Here is a 20,116-nt window from a genome sequence, read left to right as displayed (position 1 = left end):
TATCTATCTATCTATCTATCTATCTATCTATCTATCTATCATATTATATAGTGCCTTTCATATCTATCTATCTATCTATCTATCTATCTATCTATCTATCTATCAATCATATTATATAGTGCCTTTCATATCTATCTATCTATCTATCTATCTATCTATCTATGTATCATATAGTGCCTTTCACATTATCTCTCTAGCTTTATGCCTATTAAGTTCATTGATTGTCTACAAGCAGCACTCTTTTGGCATCCAACAACAACAACAACATTTATTTCTGTCGCACATTTTCATACAATCAGTAGCTCAAAGTGCTTTACATAATGAAGAATAGAAAAATAAAAGACACAATAAGCAAATTTAAAATAAGTCAACATTAATTAACATAGAATACGTAAGGTCCGATGGCCAGGGTGGACAGAAAAAACAAAAAAAAAAAGCTCCAGACGGCTGGAGAAAAAAATTAAATCTGTAGGGATTCCAGACCATGGGACCACCCAGTCCCCTCTGTGCATTCTACCTAACATCAATGAAACAGTCCTCTGTGGATTTAGGGTTGACACGGAAGGGCTTGATGATGATGGTAACGTAGACTTCTGGCTTTTAATCCGTCCATCATTGTTGGAGCATCAGGATGCTTTGAGTAGGTGGAGGTGGCGCAGGTCACCATCACAAAGAAACCAGAAAAAGAAACAGAAGAGAGAGTTGGGGTCAGTACGGATTTTGGAGCCACTGTGAATAGTTATTATGATGAATTGAACATACAGAGGATCAGGATTAAGTTAAAGTGAAGTTAAAGTGAAGTTACGAGAAGGCCATGTTAAAGTAATGTGTGGTCAGCCGTGTTTTAAACTGCTCTACTGTATCAGCCTGGTGAATTCCTATTGGCAGGCTATTCCAGATTTGAGGTGCATAACAGCAGAAGGCCGCCTGCCCGCCTGCCCGCCTCACCACTTCTTTTAAGTTTAGCTTTTGGAATTCTAAGGAGACGCTCATTTGAAGATCTGAGGTTACGTTTTGAAGTGTGAGGTGTCAGACACTCTGATATATAAGATGGCGCAGATTATTTAAGGCTTTATAAACCATCACCAGTATTTTAAAGTCAATCCTGAATGACACAGGTGACCAGTGTAGTGACGCTCAGACTGGTGTGATGTGTTTGGATTTTCTTTTCCCAGTTAGGATTCTAGCTGCTCCATTCTGCACTCGTTGCAAGTGATTTATGTCTTTTTTTGGGTGGTCCTGAGAGGAGTGCGTTACAGTAATCTAGTCGACTGAAATCAAAAGCGTGAACTCATTTCTCAGCATCTTTTAACGATATAAGAGGTCTAACTTTAGTTATGTCACTTTGTCCTAATGATCTGATGAATATGTGATTTAAAATCCAGATTACAGTCAACAGTTACCCCTAAGTTTTTTACTTCCGTCTTAACTTTTAATCCTAATGTATCCAGTTTATTTCTGATAACCTCATTGAATCCATTTTTGCCAATTACTAAAGTTACTATTCATCCATTCTGAGATACAAGTCAGACATTCTGTTAGTGAATCGAGAGAGTCGGGGTCATCAGGTGCCATTGATAAGTACAGTTGTGTGTCATCAGCATAGCTGTGGTAGCTCACGTTGTAACCTGAGATAATCTGACCTAACGGAGGCATGTAGATTGAGAAGAGCAGCGGACCCCTGATAGAGCCTTGTGGACCACCATATCGGATATCAGGGGTCTTTGAGTTGTAATTCCCACAACTCACAAAGACTTTTCTCCCTGCCAGGTGGGATTCAAACCAATTTAAGACCCTGCCAGAGAGGCCCACCCATTGACTAAGGTGATTTCTAAGAATGTTGTGATCAATGGTGTCAATGCAGCACTCAGATCTAAGAGGATCCAAGCGCCATCTACTGGTAGTTAAGAACATTACAGCATGGCTACTACACAAACATAACTTGATTGCCCTTTTAATCTCAATGCCAGGGTTGATTCAACAGGAGAGCACTAGGGTTTCACTGGGGGGCTGATTTGTGGTTACAAAGCCCTCATTATATCAAGAGGACAAACACTGATTGATTGATTGATTGATTGATTGATTGGTGGTTACCTTTTCAGCTGCTGACTTCTCAGCCCCACTTGTGTCTGTCTGGTGGTCCACGTGGCCGATGCCAATGCAGTATATGATCACCTGGGTGGTGTACACTTCCCATACCCGGCTCTGCATTGCCATGTTTTGTATGCCCTGAGGTGGCACAGTCATCAGAGTTTTCTGGAATCACAAGAAGTTTCTTCATGATTTGAAGCGGTGGTGAGCTCTGCCCCTGAGTGCTGGGTCTGCGGCCCCCTTCTGTTTGGTTTGGTTTGAGCTGAACGTCTCCAGCAGAGGTCAGGCCGGATTTAAAGGATGGGAGAGCCCACCCTACACAGGGCCACAGGTAGAACATGAGGAGAGCTGAGATGTGCCCATGTCTTCATCTCCACGCCACTGGGTACGCTGACTCCATTCCAACAGTCAAAGACATCAGAACTTCCCTTGGGGGCTGCCAGCCCACCACAGTGGCTGAGAAAAAGCCATTCAGTCAGGCTGAGAGGAAACCAACATGGAGGTGCAGAGAGCATGCAGGGGGCATCCACCCTGACAAGTGAGCGGACCTGAACATGTCCAGCAGGGGTCGCCAGCCACCATCACCTAAAGCAGTCATTTACTACAAGGTACCCTCCATCCAATAGAGGGTCTCTGACACAGGAACCAGCCCTGGAGCCCAGGCCACACCCACAATCACTGACACAGGGCCAATCAGGAAGTGTGTGTGTCTGGGGGGCTGTACCCGAATGTCTGCGGTGGTCAAACTCATTCAGTGATGGTTGAGGCGGCTTCCTCATTTGTAGAAACTTTCCGCTCTGCTAACTGCAAACCTCCACACCAGGCCCCCCTAACCCCCCTAAACTCCCCTTGTTAGCTGCAGTTTTCTTCTCTGGTTGGTTTAGAAGTTGACGTTGCCCACCGCCGAGCAGGAAATCACTGACAGCGAAGGGTGGAAGCCGCAGATTGAATTTGCACGCCAAGGCATTTTAACATCAAGGGTCGACATTGCCAGCTGTGAAAATGTGGCGGGTGGTCATGCCAGCCTGCTGCCTCCTGCTGTCCCTCAGGTCAGGTAAGTTGAGCTCCATGGAGGGTGGGCTGTGGTGTGAATAAAGGTGACCACCACGTGGACCTCAGCGAATGAGTGACAGCATTTAGAGAGTGGAGACTGCAAAGTGTCACCTGTCAGCACCACAGATGAGGGCCACACATGCTGTCTGTGGTTGGGCACTACTGGACATCAGGGTCCTAAAATGAACAAACTGAAGGGTCATCATTGTCAGCAGCTCTGCTTCATGACAGACACGGGCGCTTGCAGGACATCAGCTCCAGTGTCACTGGGCACTGCCAGCTTACAGGTCACCAGGCACAAGTGACTCCTGTCTGTCACTTCTGCGCCCTGTCCTCACAATTCTCACTTGACCTTTAGCTCATGTAGCAGAGACGTCCCTGCTGGTCCTAACATCTCGTGTCTCCTTTACTTTCAGGTGAAGGTCTTCTAGTGTCAGAGGTGTCGGTCACTGCCAGAGCTGGGCACAACGTCACTCTGCCCTGCTGGTACTCCGTCCCCTTAAATGGAGTTCGTCCTTTTTGCTGGAAGCGTGGTGACTGCCCAGCCATCATAGCATTCACATTTTGGTGTGGCAGCGATGAGATTTACAGTAAAGGTGACAAAGTGACCCGAGTGTCAGACAAGTACCAGGTAACTGGTGACATCCAGCATGGTAACCTGTCACTGACTGTGGTCAACATCAGCACGGAGGACAGCGGGCCGTACTGCTGCCGCGTCGACATCCAAGGAATTTTAAATGACCAGATAAGTTCTGTGCTCCTCACGGTGACTGCAGGTTTGACTTTCATTTCCTCTCCTTGTCATTGGTGTCCACTTAGGGGGTCTCACTTTAAGGGGTCTCACTCTCATAAAATGTGTGGTTGTTAATAATCCTGTTATAAATAACTTGTGTGAATTTACTTAATAAAGACCAGCTGGTAGATGGGGGGAGTGCTGCTGGGTAGTGCTGCCATGTCACATGCCCTGTGAGTCCAAATGCCCACCAGCTCCCTTCTGGGTGGACTTTGCATGTTCTTATAGAAAATCGTATTCTTAAATTTGTTAATTTACACGTAGCAGAAAAGTATTATAAGCACATGAGAAAGTAAGCATTGTTTAATATAAGCATTAAGATAAGCGTTAGGAATAAGAAGACGTGTGCCCACAAATACGTTTATTTTTTTTTATTTTGTATGAGCCTGAAGCCCCCAATAGTTCATAAGCCAGAGGTCAGACGTGCTAAAGAGCCGAGAGGAAGGACCCCTCACTTAGAGAAGCGATGTGAACTCTTTGGTTATAAATCATCGTAGTGAGTGCTGAGATAGCAGCCCCCCTTGTCAAACGGATAAGATGGGCACAGCGGGGTCTGACAGCCCCTCCGCTGAGAACTGATTAGAGGCAGGACTGGGGAAGTGGAATGCTGGGAGTCAGATGAGGAAGAACGATGGCTGAATCGTAAGAAAAGTCAAAGGTGCCCATTGCTGGTCGCCCGATGCTGGTCGCCCGATGCTCTCTCTGAGTTGAGTCTGCCTGTGCCACACACTAAATCTTAATTCTGCTGCCTGTCCCGAGTCTCCGAGTGCCCTCATTATGGGGCTTAGGGGGTCTGCGCCTGTCTGCTTCAACATTCTCCCTTGAGCTGATTGACTTCACTCAGAGTTACTGTGTTTAGTGAAAAGCTGCTTTTAAATTAGCCAGCGGCGGGCACACGCATGTGGTGTGTGAGGGTCCACGTTCTCAGGACCCCCTTCTAGACTGGTTGAACCTTGATGATGGCTCGCTGCTCCTGAGTTGTGGCTTCCTATCCCCGTCTGGTCACAGTCTGGAGTCTGCATGTTCTCTTTATGTCGCCGTGGGGTCTTCTCCAGTTATGCTGCTTTTCCAGTTTTGGGTGTGCATGAGTGTGCCCGGTAAGTGACTGGCATCCTAATGCTGCTGGCACACTCCTGAAGTCTGCAGATGGATGTCTACAGGAAGCAGCTCAGGTCTTCTGGCGGCCATTCCGGCCCTGAGGGTCATGGTTGTGGATTTGAACCCAAGACCACCCACTGCAGTGGACTGAACACGTTGGCGTAATGGGTATCTGCTTTGTCCCCCTTCCTTTTTCTTTTTCCACTGTGATTGTTCTTTCAGTCATCAATCTGAGCCTCAAAGGAAATGAAAGCCATCAAGTCAGTGGCATCAGCGGTCATGTGACTGACCTAAGAACTAAAAATAAAGTGACACGGCAGCCCGTCACCACGCAAAGCCCCCATTTAGGTTTCACCGTTAGTCCAGTCTAACCGTGAGTGGCCGTTCTGCGTCACTTGTCCATCTATCATCCTGCACAGGCGGTCACCACAGACGGTTTAATAAAACTCCACGGGGTTTGGGACAAAATGGGAACCAAGTGTCCAGTGCTGGACTGGCTGCCCCTCCACGCCTGGCTCCTGCCTAAGGAATGAGGTGAGTGGGACAGGCTGAGACCCCCATAATACAATAATGAGGTGTTGGATGGTTGGACCTGCTTAGCAGTACCCCTAAAGTGCCCAAGGCACAAACGGGTTCACATGCTGCCCTCCTCAGAGCTGGTATGGAGTTTGCCAGGTCCCCCGATCCCCATGGGGTTTTGTTTTGTCCTCGTACTCCAGAGACATGTGACACAGAGTGATGATGGGTGACCTTAGACTATCCGTGTGCGACCGAGTGAGAGCACGATAGCCCCCTGACCCCTCAGCCTTATGAATGAGGTTACTGTGACAGGCTGAGACCCTCTAATGCAATAAGAAGAAGAGATAAACTGGTGAGAAGTGACTTGGTGACTCACAGAGACAAGGGTTCAAATCCAAGTCAGGTCAATGTCTGTGTGGCACTTGCATGTCCTGCCTGTGTCCACGTGGATCTTTCTTCACATTCTCTGGTTTTCATTCCCCATCGCAGACTTGCACAGATTGTGTAGATTAACCAGAGTGTCCTCTCATGAAATGGCCTCCCCGCCAGGACGGACCCCTGTAAAGTGACCAGCGGCTGCTGTGCCAAAAGGCACCTAAAGGGTCAAAGCAGGTCTCATTTCTAATAAGCAGGTGGCTGTAGATGTGACACATGGGCACTGCTCTGTGGCTCGGTGACACGTGATGGTGGTCCCTGAGACTTGACCCTCACACTGTTACCATTTTCTATCAAACAGCCATACTTGACTGCATTCATCTTGACGTCTTCTCACAGAAGCCATCCGGCCCTCTTGGAGCTGGTGTGCTTTATGTGGCAGGACCCCTGCAGATGTCACAGAGCTGCATCTGGGACCCAAAGTAAAGGAGAATTGCATGACTGCCCTCCGCCCTGGTGGTGGCGCCACTCTTTTATTCTGTGGCTCGCTTTGGGGGACTTGCTGACCTTTCTTCTCCTTGTCCTGCACTTTCAGAATCTTCAAGAGAGCCAACTGTGACACCCACAGGAGACACCACCTCCGAGACCCCGACTGAGACTTCCACAGGTATGAAGGGGGAGACCTGGAGACGCGCCCTGTGGGTCCGGCAGACACGCGGCTCCCAGAATGGGCACAGCTCGGCTCCTCCAGTAGGCAGCGGCACTTTGCTCTCCACTTTGCTGCTCACTTTCTTCTTTTTTTCTTTTAAGCCACCAGCCCACCTTCTAGTCCAACGGTAAATCAGACTGAGACCACTTCACAAGCTGGACGTCTCCCGACTTCGGTAAGCCCGACTTCTTCTGCCCCTTCTTTCCACAGACAGACGTGAGGTGAGATGACAGCTGCCTGTTAGATGTCACAGCAAGCGGCTGTTCCAGCGGTGACAATGGAGTCCAAGATTTGAGGACGGGTGGCCATTTGCACCTTCATGAGGGCATTTAGGGGACTCTCTGCTGCCACCTAGTGCTCCTTAAATCTGGCAGGTACCCTCAAATCTGCCCATTCCTAAAATTCAGGTTGTAGTCCTTGTTGAGGGATCTGGGCTGTGATTGCAATCAAACATTTCAGAGCAGTTAGCCAGTTTTAGGGGTGGCACAGGGACACATTGGGTGGCACGGCCATCTCATCAATCCAGTGTCTTGCCCTCACTTCAAACACCAGGACATTGTCTATGTGAGCTTTGCATGTTCTCCCAGTGTCCAAGTGGGATTTCCTCCAGGTAGTCACAATGCTCTCCATTGTCCCCAGTGTCACATTATTTAGACAGCATGGTGAATCTAACCTGCACTAGAGTGGGTGGACCCCACACTGGTCTGAAGTCCCCTCCAGGGCCGTTTCCTGCCTTGTACCCAGTGATGCTGGCATAGGCTCCGGCCCTCTGTAGACATGAAATGGATTTGTGAGTATGAGGACGTTATGTCGGTGGCCTTTGGAACGTCACGCCTGCTGCCCCCTGCTGTCCAGGTTAAGAGAGGCCAAGATTTAGAGGGGTGAAGCAGCACAGTACGTCTGGCCTGTCCCATCGACTGGGGGGTTTGAGTTCTTTGAGTGGTCAGACCGGAGCTCAAACGCTGGTCCCACCAGCCCATGTGAAGATGGCATGTTCATAATTTGGGTTTGCATCCCCCACCAACCCCTTAAGTTCTCACAATCCACAGCCATCCATGTTTGGTGTTTTCAGGTTCTGAGATGAATGGGCGTGTGGTGCAGGGTGGAATCTTCCAGATGTTGCTAATTTTTAACCTCAGCTCCTGCGATCCTATAAAAGAGAAACGGGGATTAGAAAATGTCTCTCTGTTTTCTAACCCACCTATCAAGTTGAGGGTTACGAGGAGCTGGAGCCTCTCCCAGCAACACTGAGTGCCAGTTGGGGACCCCCATCCTGTCCATCCCAGGACGTTCAGGTCCAGATGCGGTCAATTCAGAGTCCAGGACTTACCTGACGAAAAACCAAACTACCTTAAGAAAAAGGCACCTGGACTCAAGGAGAACATGCAGACTCCACTCGGAGGGGCTCTGGGGTTGTGAAGATGAAAAGGACTCGTGGGCCGATGGTGTAACTCCAAAGACCTGGTCTGGTGGTCACCTACAGTATGTGGTCTTTGCTTCTGTTCTCCGTGTTTTTCTCTGCTCACCCCAGCTGGCTGATTGGCTTGTGGTGAGTGACTCAGTGCGCCATGTGTTGGAATCCCATCCATGGCGGCTTCCCTCCACACACATGTTGGAGGTGGATTAGACCTGGCAATCCTACCCTTGGAAAGAGCATTTCATGAAGCGGATGGACAGGCGCCATGTCAAAGCTGGCAGAGATGGGTAACCAAATACATGTCTTGCCCATGTTGCTTAGCATAAGCAGGGCGGCCTATCAGAATTTCTTTTTTACCACTTCTGATAAATAAAAATAAAGTTAAGGGAAACTGGGAGACAGAGAACAGTTTGAAGGCTGTGTGTGCCCAGTTGCCCCAGTTCCTCACAGCACATGCTATCTGGAGGTCTTGATGGCTTCCCCTAGGCCGCTCCTCCACCACAGTGCTTGGTTAGGGCAGCAGATGCCAGCCAAAGTGCCCTCTTTTATGGACCACCCTTTCTGAGCCCTTACTAACCCATGCGGTTGGTGGCACATCACAGTAAACGGTGCCCCCCCCAGTCCCATGACACACGTGACGTGACTGATGGGGATTTCTCTCTAATTTCCTTCAGGCCAGAAAGTCCATCACTGTCCCTGCTATGTTGGTCACCTGTTTGATCCTCCTGATTGGGCTCCTCTTGGTCCTTGTTTACAAATGTAAGTAGCTCACCGTTGGGGGTCCACGGGTTAGAGGGGTTGCGGGGGGTCGAGGGGAGCCATGTTGTTTTCACTGAGCCTTGGGTGAACTTCAGCAGCTGTCACTCCGTCTGCCCACTGCAATCTGACGACGCCGTGATGTTCAGCGATGACCCTGCAGCGGAGCGTCCATCTACAATTAGACTAACGGTGGGACGCAGCGCTGTGCGTGTCCTAATTACCCATAAGCCATTGTGAACGCACAGCATTGCGTCACCTCCTTATCTTGTGGTTACCGAGTAAAGTTCAGATTGCCTTCACTTTATGGGTTACCCTCGTATTACAGCATTGACAAGGGGCATCACCCTGGGCACAAGATACCAACAGAATGAGCTGGCATTCCGTCAAACAAAAGAGCAGCTTCAGCGCCAGCTATTGGGGAGCCATGATAAACTACAAGCCGGCAAAGTCAGCAGATTCTAACTAATGAGGCAACAGCAAGAGGTCCCTCCAAGGACGATGAGCCACCTCAAAGAGTGACATAAAGAGTGACAATCCAGTATTTAATGAATCATTTAATTGTGTGTAGTGCCCCTCACCAAGCGCAGGCCCCAACAATGGGCAAAACACAATTACAGACTTTCAGAGCGACCAGCTCCACTACGCAGGCACATCGAGATGACGATCAGTTAAACCCCACAAGGTCCCGACCGCGCCCGTCCATTAGTATTATTGTCCAGTTGTGGCCACTTGGCACCGGAAGAGAGGAAAACAAAAACTGCAGTCAGCAGCATCTGGGAGAAAACAAACCTCAGGAGTCAGCCTTGTGGTCACAGCGATGAAGACCTCGGACAACGGGCCCCGGCCCCCCACTCATTCTAGATGGCCAAATCCCTCTGTCCTTGGGTTTAAAGGCACCCAGTATCTCTGGTGTCTTTCTCAGAGACAGGAGAACAGCTTGGCAGCTGGGTAGGGGCACCATGGGGGACACCAGGAAGAGGACAGGATAGGACAGGACAGAGGGTGGTCAGTCATAGTCCACGCAACGGGCATTAATGACATGTTGTGCCACACTGGTTGGCGTGTTGGACTCCATTATTCTTGACCGTTGGCCTCAGTGACCCACTGACTGTTATTGTTATTCAAGGGCAGGAAGGAGGGGGAGGAGAGAAAAAGTGAAGAGAAATGTAATTGATGTTCTTTCCCGCCAATCAGAGGAAAGGGAGTTGTTAGGCAGCCAATCAGAAAGGGAAAAAGAAGGACGACTTTGTGGAGGCAGAGAGAGCGAGCGGCGATGTGTGGAGGGGTCGACATGATGGTGGGGGGCTGCTTAAGGACTGACTGACTGTTAATAAGGCGTTCATGAATAAACATGAGACAGATTCATTTAAATATGGTAATTAACTTTGGTGTTTGGTTTAAGTTTGACACACCAGGAGCTCAGGTCACTACAGCTTTGGGCTCTTTTAGGGTGCCAGTTTTTATGACTCCCCTGTAGGTGGCGCTGAAGCTGCTCATTTATCTGACGGAATACTGTTGGTGACTCGTCCTCAAGCTGTGACAGATTGTTCACACTGTCACCTATCTGTTGTAGACTATATAGATAAAGTTGTAGCGGAGTTACATAGTAATAGTGTTGTCAATGTTAGTACTGGGGGCGCAGATGATGGAAAGAGACCACAGCCCCAAGATGGAAAGCACCCGTTCTCAATCTCAATCGGTTACATCCGGCTCTTAACTATTTAAACAATCAGGAGGGAACAGAGAAGGGAGAGGAAGAGGAGAAAGATGGAGATTTTCATTTTCATGACCACGAACCATCTTTACCTGCTGTTTTCCACATCGCGCTTTTGGTAACCGGTTTGTTTTTCATTCCGCCGGACTTGCTTCAATTCCCTCATCGCCAGAGACCCCGGGGTCCACCACAAGCCGAGGATTCAGGGTTAGTTTGTTCCATTTGTTCCGGGAAATACAAACGCATCACATATCTGATGACCAGTCATCCGCATTCAGGACAGTAATATACTCGGACTCAAGTTCACGATCATTCATCTTATATTTCATTTATTGTTGTTGTTTGTTGTTGTTTGTTATATTTTAGGGGGGGCAAGGGAGGGTTTGTGGTGTGTGTGTGTCTCTGTGTGTGTGTATATGTTGAGGAGGCTTGTGCTTCCTCCAGACCGCGAGGGGGCGTCCGTCCTGGTTCTGTTGGGGGCCGGGTAGGGGGCTTAGAAGCCCAGCCCTGTAGGGACCCGTGGCCCCGCCAGGCAGCCCCAGTGCCTAATTATCCCGGGAGCCCGGCACTTCCGCCACACCAGGAAGTGCCGGGGGGAAGACGACCGGGGAGACACGGACGGCTTCCGGGTGCGCAGCCGGCACTTCCGCCACACAGGGGTGTGGCCAACATTAAGTGCCGGGAAGCAGCTGGAGCCCATCCGGGTTCCCATAAAAGGGGCCGCCTCCCTCCAGTCATTGGTGGAAGTCGGGAGGCAGTAGGACTGAGCTGGAGAGAGAGAGAGAGAGAGAGAGAGAGAGAGAGAGAGAGAGAGAGAGAGAGAGAGAGGGGACTGGAGGCGGCCAGGAAGACACAAAGACTGTGGGCCCTGCACTTTGGGGAAATCGGTACAAGAGGCACTGGGGTGTGAGTGCACGTGATATTGACATTGTAAATAGTGTAAATAAACAGTGTGTGGGTGCAAAATATGTTGTCCGTCTGTCTGTGCCGGAGCCAGCGTTCACAATGTATATATATATATATATATATATATATATATATATATATATATATATATATATATATATGTATGTGTGTGTGTATGTATATGTATTTATGTATGTGTATATATATATATATATATATATATATGTGTGTGTGTATGTATGTGTGTGTTGTTGCTTTGGTATATATATATATATACTGCTCAAAAGAATTAAAGGAACACTTTTAATCAGAGTATAGCATAAAGTCAATGAAACTTATGGGATATTAATCTGGTCAGTTAAGTAGCAGAGGGGTTGTTAATCAGTTTCAGCTGCTGTGGTGTTAATGAAATTAACAACAGATGCACTAGAGGGGCAACAATGAGATGACCCCCAAAACAGGAATGGTTTAACAGGTGGAGGCCACTGACATTTTTCCCTCCTCATCTTTTCTGACTGTTTCTTCACTAGTTTTGCATTTGGCTACAGTCAGTGTCACTACTGGTAGCATGAGGTGATACCTGGACCCTACAGAGGTTGCACAGGTAGTCCAACTTCTCCAGGATGGCACATCAATACGTGTCATTGCCAGAAGGTTTGCTGTGTCTCCTGCACAGTCTCAAGGGCATGGAGGAGATTCTAGGAGACAAGCAGTTACTCTAGGAGAGCTGGAGAGGGCCATAGAAGGTCCATAACCCATCAGCAGGACCAGTATCTGCTCCTTTGGGCAAGGAGGAACAGGATGAGCACTGCCAGAGCCCTACAAAATGACCTCCAGCAGGCCACTGGTGTGAATGTCTCTGACCAAACAACCAGAAAGACTTCATGAGGGTGACCCAAGGGCCCCATGTCCTCTAATGGGCCCTGAGCTCACTGCCCAGCAGCATGCAGCTCGATTGGCATTCGCCATAGAATACCAGAATTGGCAGATGCACCACTGGTGCCCTGTGCTTTTACAGATGAGAGCAGGTTCACCCTGAGCACGTGACAGAAGTGAAAGGGTCTGGAGAAGCCATGGAGAACATTATGCTGCCTGTAACATCATTCAGCATGAGCAGTTTGGTGGTGGGTTAATGATTGTCTGGGGAGGCATATCCATGGAGGGTCACACAGACCGCTACAGGCTTGACAAAGGCACCTTGGCTGCCATTAGGTATCAGGATGAAATCCTTGGACCCATTGTCAGACCCTATGCTGGTACAGTGGCTCCTGGTGCACGACAATTCCTGGCCTCATGTGGTGAGAGTATGCAGGCAGTTCCTGGAGGATGAAGGAATTGATACCATTGACTGGCCACCACACTTTCCTGACCTAAATCCAATAGAACACCTCTGGGACATTATGTTTTGGTCCATCCAATGCCACCAGGTTGCACCTCAGACTGTCCAGGAGCTCAGTGATGCCCTGGTCCAGATCTGGGAGGAGATCCCCCACAACACCATCTGTCATCTCATTAGAAGCATGCACCGATGTTGTCAGGCATGTATACAAGAACACAGGGGCCATACAAAGTGCTGCATAAATTTGAGTTGCTGCAATTCAATTTTGGCAAAATGGACTCGCCTGCCACATCATGTTTCACTCTGATTTTTGGGGCGTCTTTGAATTCAGGGCTCTGTAGGTTGATCATTTTCATTTCCATCAAACGATGTGGCATCCTTTCGTTCCTAACACATTACCCAGTCTATATCAGTATAGATATCCAGGAGGATTTCTGTTTCCCTTTGAGATCTGATGTGTTTTCAGTGTTCCTTTAATTTTTTTGAGCAGTTTTTTTTATATATATATAGAGAGATATTTTTTTTTCCTACGTGTGAAATGTGCAGCAGTGTTTTGTTTGTCATTTTATATAATTAACGACCTATTTTTACTTATCTGTGTTTGCGTGCTTTTGTAAACCGCTGATTGAGGGGTTGTTGGAGGTATGGCTTGATTTTATAAGATTCACCTCAGTAATTTATCCAGGCCCCAGGTCTTGGAGGTGCAGCTGCCGGCTGGGTAAGGCATCGGCCGTTACAAAGTGCCATGGGGGGACATCCTGTCCGTGACTGCGACCCACTCAGCCGTTACCCAGGCACTGTGCCCTTTACAAGAGTCCATGCCTCAAATCACAGACTACAGCGGGCGAGGAGGACAAACTTTGAACCCCAAGAAGTGACCAGTGGTCCACCTGGAGCTCTGCCCTGCCAAGTTCAGTTCTTCATGCAGTGACCCACAAGGTGGCACCGAGTGGCAGTCCTTACCCTGTCCTCTCACAACTTAAGTTTAGGGCTCCCCAGCTGTCTCTTTAGTGGTTGGTGATGCCAGTGGATAATCAGCATCTCTCTTTTATTCTCAGGTAAAGCCCACCAGGACTGGGAGACCCCTTTAGCCCAGTAAGTATTGTCCTCCTAAGATGCGTTCCTCGTGGCTTCCTATTGTGAGTTGACTTGTCAGCTTTGAAGCAGATTCACCCCAGTTGACCACCACAGGGCTTCTGCCTTGTTAATGTGTGTCATCTTCATCTTCGTCATCTTCATCTTCATCTTGTGTGTCTGACAGGCAGCCCAGCACTCTTCAGGACAGAGTCAGCGTGGAGCAGAACGTTTACTCCTTAGATGAGCCCAATGACTATGAGGAGTGTCCATGATGGAGGTGACCAGCAAGAGGTGGGCAGCCACAATGGCATTGACGGGCCGCCAGTGCCAGCACTTGATGTTTTTCTCACTGAAGTGCATATGAAGAGACCGGACTGACCTGATGTGTGTTTGTCCTCCATTTTCTGTCACGGGCAGCCATCTTGTTGGACTTCACATCAGGCTTGTCCTTAGCTGTGGCTCTTTTGTGACTGTCACAGGTTCAGCCGTCAAGTCCCCTGTAAGTAAGTCAAATTGTGAAGTCCCCTCAGGCTGAGTCTCCAAACGTGTGTCATGAGGGGGCCATCAATTGAGATCATCTGATAAGCCAGCAACCCGAATCCTGGGATTTCTGTGAGGTGAGCAGAGAAAAATGAGGAGAAGCAAAGTGGCACAAAGCAGAGGGTCCGTCACTGCCCATGAGCTGCGGTCAACCTGGAAAAGAAACTCCCCAAACCGTGTGGCAGCTCTGACGTCAGCTTGTGACCCCATTACCTCATCCCCCCGCACTCTTTGGCATTTCAGTTGTAATTAAAGGGGAAGGAAGTTAAAATCAAAATATAAAAAGCTTTAAAGGGACTGAGGAGCGTCGGGCACAGGGGTGAGGTGACACACGGGGGTGAGGTGACGCACAGGGTCAAGTGACGCACAGGGTGAGGTGACTCAGGGTGCGGTGACACTCTGGGATGAGGTGACACACAGGGTGAGGTGACAAGTTCATCTCCTCAGGTGGCACTTATGTCAGGGTGGCATTTTTATACGAGACTTCTTTTATTTATATTACCAAACAATAAAACCCATAAGTGAGAGTTTGAACTGAAGGAGTTACTCAGGTGCCCAGTGCCCACTTTGTAGAGCTCCTGCCTTTAAAAACTGCAATAAATCTTTTCATTTTAAACGTGTCAGATGTTTCATACCTGGAGGTCTTCCTGCTTCACTGCACGGTGAGGGTTTGAGCTACAGAATGGCGCAGGCGCATTTCGAATGTCCTGATTTTTTTTTTATATAAAATTATAAATATCTTAATGGCCACTTTGTCAAATTTTGCAGAGCATTTTGAAAATGCCAGGGTGCCAAGAGAAACAAGTGGGCTGGCAGAAACAGCCGAGGTTCATTTCACACTCGCTTCACTCTATAAAATATTCATTTGGATCCAGCAGAGTGACAGGTAGATGTGAAAGGCGCTATATAATAGAGATGATGATTGATTCTGGCGGTCGTTGGTCTTAGAGTTGTGCCCGTCGTTGGTGTCCGTGTCTTGTGACACCATGAGGATCCTCTTCATGGTTTGAGCTCCGCCACTGTCTGCTGGTGCTGCTGCTGCCCCCTGCTGTTTGTTTAATCAGAGTTTGGTCTACGGGGGACATTTGGAGCTGAGGTGCAAGTCAATCCCAGTCACTGACAAAAGGCCAGTCAGTCATACTGGGAAGACACCAATATGGACACGCAGAGTGCATGCAGACTACAGCAGGCATTGGGGAGACCAGGTGTGACATGGACGCGTCCCACTGAGGTCCCCCCATCACCTAAAGCAGTCAGTTACTAGAAGGCACCCTCCATCCATTAGAGGGTCTCAGATGTGAGACAGAAACCAACCCTGCAGAAGACACCACTGCAACACAAGCCACACCCACAATCAATGACACGGGGCCAATCAGGAAGTGCGTGTGTGTCTGGTGGGCTGGGGTTTGAACCCGGGTGTCTGCAGCTGAGAGGCGGCAGTCAAACCCGTTCCTTCATTTCTAAGAAGTTTCCAGAAGTGCGCTTTGTTTTGTTTTTCTCATCTCCTCAATGCAGACCCCCACATTAAGCTGTTGCCCCCATTAGCTGCAGTCATCTTTGTTTCTTGGTTTGTGAAGTTGACGTCGACCACAGCAGGGCAGTGGGGTGCAATTCAGCTTGAAATTGGTGGTCCTGCGGTCTGTGAGGATGTGACAGATGGTCACTGCAGATGAACTTCATGGTCGGTGGGCAGTGGTGTGAATGGAGGTCCTAAGAGAGTGTGTGACTGCATTTAAAGAACGGAGACTGCAGAGGCACAAAACACAAGGGGCACACGTGCAATGGGCTGGCACACTATTGGGCAGCAAGTGCCTAAAAGTAGCAACCTGAGGGTCAGGCTGATGGGTGCTTACACAACATTCACATCACTGTAAGTGGGCACTGCCAGTTTCGTGTTCAGTGGGCATGTGTTACTCCTCCCTGTCACTTCTCACTTGACCCTCACATTGCAGACTTTCTGCTTCTCCAGCATGGCCCACCACTCTCGGCCCAACTGCCCCTTCTGTCTTCTTTACCTTCAGAGGTGCCCCTCCATTGCTGCAGCTGGGCACAATGCCAGGCACTCTGTCTTATTTCACGTAGTTTGTCCCTTCTTCTGCATGCGCTGTAGGTGGCCATCCACAGTTACAGTCACAATGAGGAAGACTATGATGGTGGGCTGCCCGGGCCTTGAGACAGCAGACCATTTGCACCCCCATGCTTCCCAGTTGTTAGCAGGTCCTTCCAGTCACACGCTGGCTCAAACGCGTCACCGTGACCGTGTCACTCTTTGCTTCCTTGAGCTTTGCCCTGATGTCCATTCTGATTGACCTGACTTGTGTAGTCACCGTCTAATGGCCGACTCCTGCACTTTGACCTCAGCAGATCTTCTGATGAACTTCTGGGCTTCTTGGAGTCTTCTGTGTTTGGCTCTGGGGCTGAACCTGCTGGGGTGGTCCGGCCATAGAGAAGGTGGCAGGTGTTTGAAATCTTCTTCACTTGTAGATGACCTTCTAGGAAGTCAGGCAGTTGATATCCATCTTTTAAAAGTTCTTCCTCGAGTCCTAAGCATCTCCAACCTTTTCTGTGAAGGCCTCACAGGGCTGTAATCTCACACACACACACACACCTTTAAATAGGACAGCTTCCTGCAAGACCCCCTCTAAGGATGTCCTCATCAGGTACGCCTGATTCTAATTGGGACCATCAGAGGTGATGATAAATGGTGGGGCGCACTTCCTGTTCCTCCACGTCTATAAGATCATACAGTGGGCTACAAAACGACAATGTGGCCTGAGGTTTCTTGTCTTTATCTACAGATGCTGAGTAAATGAAGACCTGGTCTGTGGAGAGGACCATTCAAACCCTGGGGGTCCGGCTGATAAAGCCATTGTCCTTGTGTGTAGGGGCCGAGTGGGTGACACGCAGTCTGTCTGTCACTTCTCGTGGGCAGTGGAGCAGTTGGCTTTGTATCGAGGGTGCTGCTCCTCTAGATGGACCACAGCCTAACCCTAACCCTGAGTAGCCCAGTGGAGTGGGTGGGACACATTGGGGTCTTCTGTCTGAGAACATCCAGGAGTCTGGACTGATGGATTTGCGGTCCACCCTAACGTGAATTACTCTCTTTGTAGTTGGTGGCCCAGTGCTGCTCCACTGACTATTGAAGGAAGTCGGACATCCGTGCCGCCGTGTGGCTGACCTAAAAATAAAAACCTGCCGCTGCTGTGTGTCACCACAAAAGAGGACCTCATTGAGTCCCTGTGTGACAGTTCACACGCTCTGCTCTGCTGCTTTGCCACCCAATGTCACCACAGCCTTAAATACACACGGGGACAGAAGTGATGGTGGACCACTCAGTTCAGGGGGTCTACAATGGCTGACGTATGTGGTGTAAGTGCTGGACTGGAATCTCCACTGGGGTCAGGGATGATTCTGGCCGTAAAGGACGGAGCATTAGAATGAAGGCACAACCCATCCAGGGTGGTCCTCAGGTTCTGTCCCAGGTGGGATGAACGAGAGGATCTTGTGAATGATTCACCCAACAGCACGAGAGGTGCCAATGCTGCCCTGGCTGAGGGGGGCATCCACAGGGTTGTCGGGGTGTTGTGGTACAGGAGGGGGACCCTGTTGGGGTCCTCGGGTGCCGCAGCTGTGTTGTGAAGAATGGACCTCCCTATTTGGGGGAGTTTTTGTATGTCCTGGAAGTTCTCCCAGTCTTAGGATATTTAAAAATGAGCAGCCAATGGAGAGACGCATCGCGTGATGTCATCAGGACATGCTGACCTAAGTCGGGACTTGCAGCCCATCGGCCAACTTCCCAAATGTCAGGAGCAGCAAAGCCATGGACACCTTGAGTCCTTCAGAAGTGGCTGTGTGCCTAGAGGGTCCCCAGTGGAAAGGCCAGTTTGGCCCAAGTTCTCACCTACTGCTGGAATCCGGAATATTGGAGATGTTCAGAAGGGGGACTCTTCTACACCTCATTAAACTTTGAGGACCACCCCAGCGCTAAAGCAAAGACAAAACCTTTAAGAAGTTGTGTCCCACCCTGTGGCACACGTCGGCCCCCCTTTCAGCCCAACCCTCAGCCCCTTTGACCTTTTAAACACGCGGCCTGTGGAGAACCGAGCGGCTGTGGTTAGACCTTCTGGAGGCTTCAGATGAGCCGAGCGCCTCGATGAGCACAACTCTGACTCATCCAGGAAAACCTCAGAAGCGTAACAGGTGTCGAGTGAAGCCCACCTCAGGGGTCTCCTGTGCCTGAAGCCAGCACGTTACTCACCCATGCGGTTTTTCTAGATGGCTCTACTCTGATGACGGCTGACAGTGTGACACAGCAGGCCTGCTGGTGACGCTTAGGGACGCGTCAGGCTGAGAAACACCAGGTGAGGTTTGGCGTGTGGCATATAGCGCCTTTCATACTGAGCCCCGCCTGAAAGCCCCCATAAGTCACTTTACGTTACAGGACAAGATGACAAAAAGAAGACACAAGAGGACGGAAGCTGAACACGGCAGGGACAAGAGAAGGGGATGCTGAGGGTGACGCAGTAAAGCCAAGACCCTCCAAAGGACCCCAACATGGGGTGGATGGGAAGTCATAGCGGTGCGTTCATGTGACCTGGAAGTCGGCTGTGAGGTGGGACTGGCAGGGAGTGACAGTGACACGAAAATGTGTTTTGTTGGCCCTTTCACAATGGTGGGACGTGAAACTCACTCAAAGGAAAGTCTTGGGGGCTTCCAAGGGTTTTGGGGGGGCAGGACTGTTGCGCCCTAAAGCATCACTTAGACTCCTGTGTTCACCCGTAGTCTCGTCAGCAGTCACATGATGTGTGAATCTGAAGTGAAACGTCACCGGGGTCAGCACCCCCCACCCCAATGGCTCTTTGAGTGACTGTCACCACTTCTTGCCCAAATGTCTCCAGTAATTTGGTTCCACTTGAAGCACTGCCAGGACCACACTGCCATCACTGCCGAGGTGTCTTCAAGATGTCACTGGCCACGTGTCCCCCACACACACACAATGCATGCCACTGGGTGTTCTCCGCTAGTGGGTCTCATTATGCAGACTGCCACCCCACTGCCATTCTCTGTTTCCTGGTCCCCGATACCCACCCTGTCCTAGCGCCATGAAGTGCCAAGTCTCTTTTCTGTCCCCGATGCCTCTTTAGGATTGTCACTGTCCTGACTGTCCTCATAAGTGGCACATCCCACAGAACTCACAGCTCGGCTCCGTGAGTCTGGAGGTCTTTACTTAAAACTAAATGCCAGGTGGACACCTGAGGAATGGGTCCTTTCAGGACTGAACACATCTCTTCTTGTGACCCTGGCACAAGTTTCACTGAACGTAAAACGCAATTTGTTTTACTGTTTTTTTGCTGTTTCCCCCAAATTGTTTTGCTCATCAGTAGGATAAGAAGCAGCAGACATGACTTTTCTACTCAAATCACTTTACAGTGACAGTTGGGGGTTTTCTTCAACCACCACCAATGTGCAGCACCCACCTGGATGATGCCATGGCAGCCATTTGTGCTCCAGTATACTCACCAGACGGTAGCTATTAAGTGGTGAAGGGGTGACAGACAGTTAGCCAGTCAGAGACACGGGATGATTAGGGGGCCACAATGACCAGACCCCGGTGGGACAGCAGGATACGCAATGCTCTTTACACAGGATGCCCAGGGATCTTTATGACAGCAGAAGGTCAGGGCCTCAGTTTTACGTCACTGGACTGGGGCATTGGGATCCAATCA

At 49.5% G+C, this 20,116-nt stretch overlaps 1 protein-coding gene across 1 annotated transcript; it reads left to right on the top strand.

The window, feature by feature from the left end:
* The first annotated feature begins 2,942 nt into the window (after positions 1-2,942).
* LOC120543093 (hepatitis A virus cellular receptor 2 homolog) lies at positions 2,943-14,978 on the top strand. The gene is made up of 7 exons (XM_039775942.1): positions 2,943-3,145; positions 3,561-3,920; positions 6,525-6,596; positions 6,740-6,813; positions 8,730-8,814; positions 13,832-13,868; positions 14,035-14,978. The coding sequence occupies exons 1-7, from the start codon at positions 3,094-3,096 to the stop codon at positions 14,120-14,122; spliced, it is 768 nt and encodes a 255-aa protein (XP_039631876.1). The 5' UTR covers positions 2,943-3,093; the 3' UTR covers positions 14,123-14,978.
* The last annotated feature ends 5,138 nt before the right edge of the window (positions 14,979-20,116 follow it).

The sequence above is a fragment of the Polypterus senegalus genome, chromosome 13, assembly GCF_016835505.1.
Source record: "Polypterus senegalus isolate Bchr_013 chromosome 13, ASM1683550v1, whole genome shotgun sequence".
NCBI lineage: Eukaryota > Metazoa > Chordata > Cladistia > Polypteriformes > Polypteridae > Polypterus > Polypterus senegalus.
The sequence above is the reverse complement of the archived record's forward strand: the minus strand, read 5'-3'. Positions and strand labels throughout refer to the sequence as shown.

Coding starts and splice junctions, on each gene's coding strand:
- LOC120543093 (XM_039775942.1), top strand. CDS start 3,094: ATGTGGCGGGTGGTCATGCCAGCCTGCTGCCTCCTGCTGTCCCTCAGG. Junction 3,146..3,560: donor CCTGCTGTCCCTCAGGTCAG/GTAAGTTGAGCT, acceptor CTTTACTTTCAG/GTGAAGGTCTTCTAGTGTCA. Junction 3,921..6,524: donor GCTCCTCACGGTGACTGCAG/GTTTGACTTTCA, acceptor CTGCACTTTCAG/AATCTTCAAGAGAGCCAACT.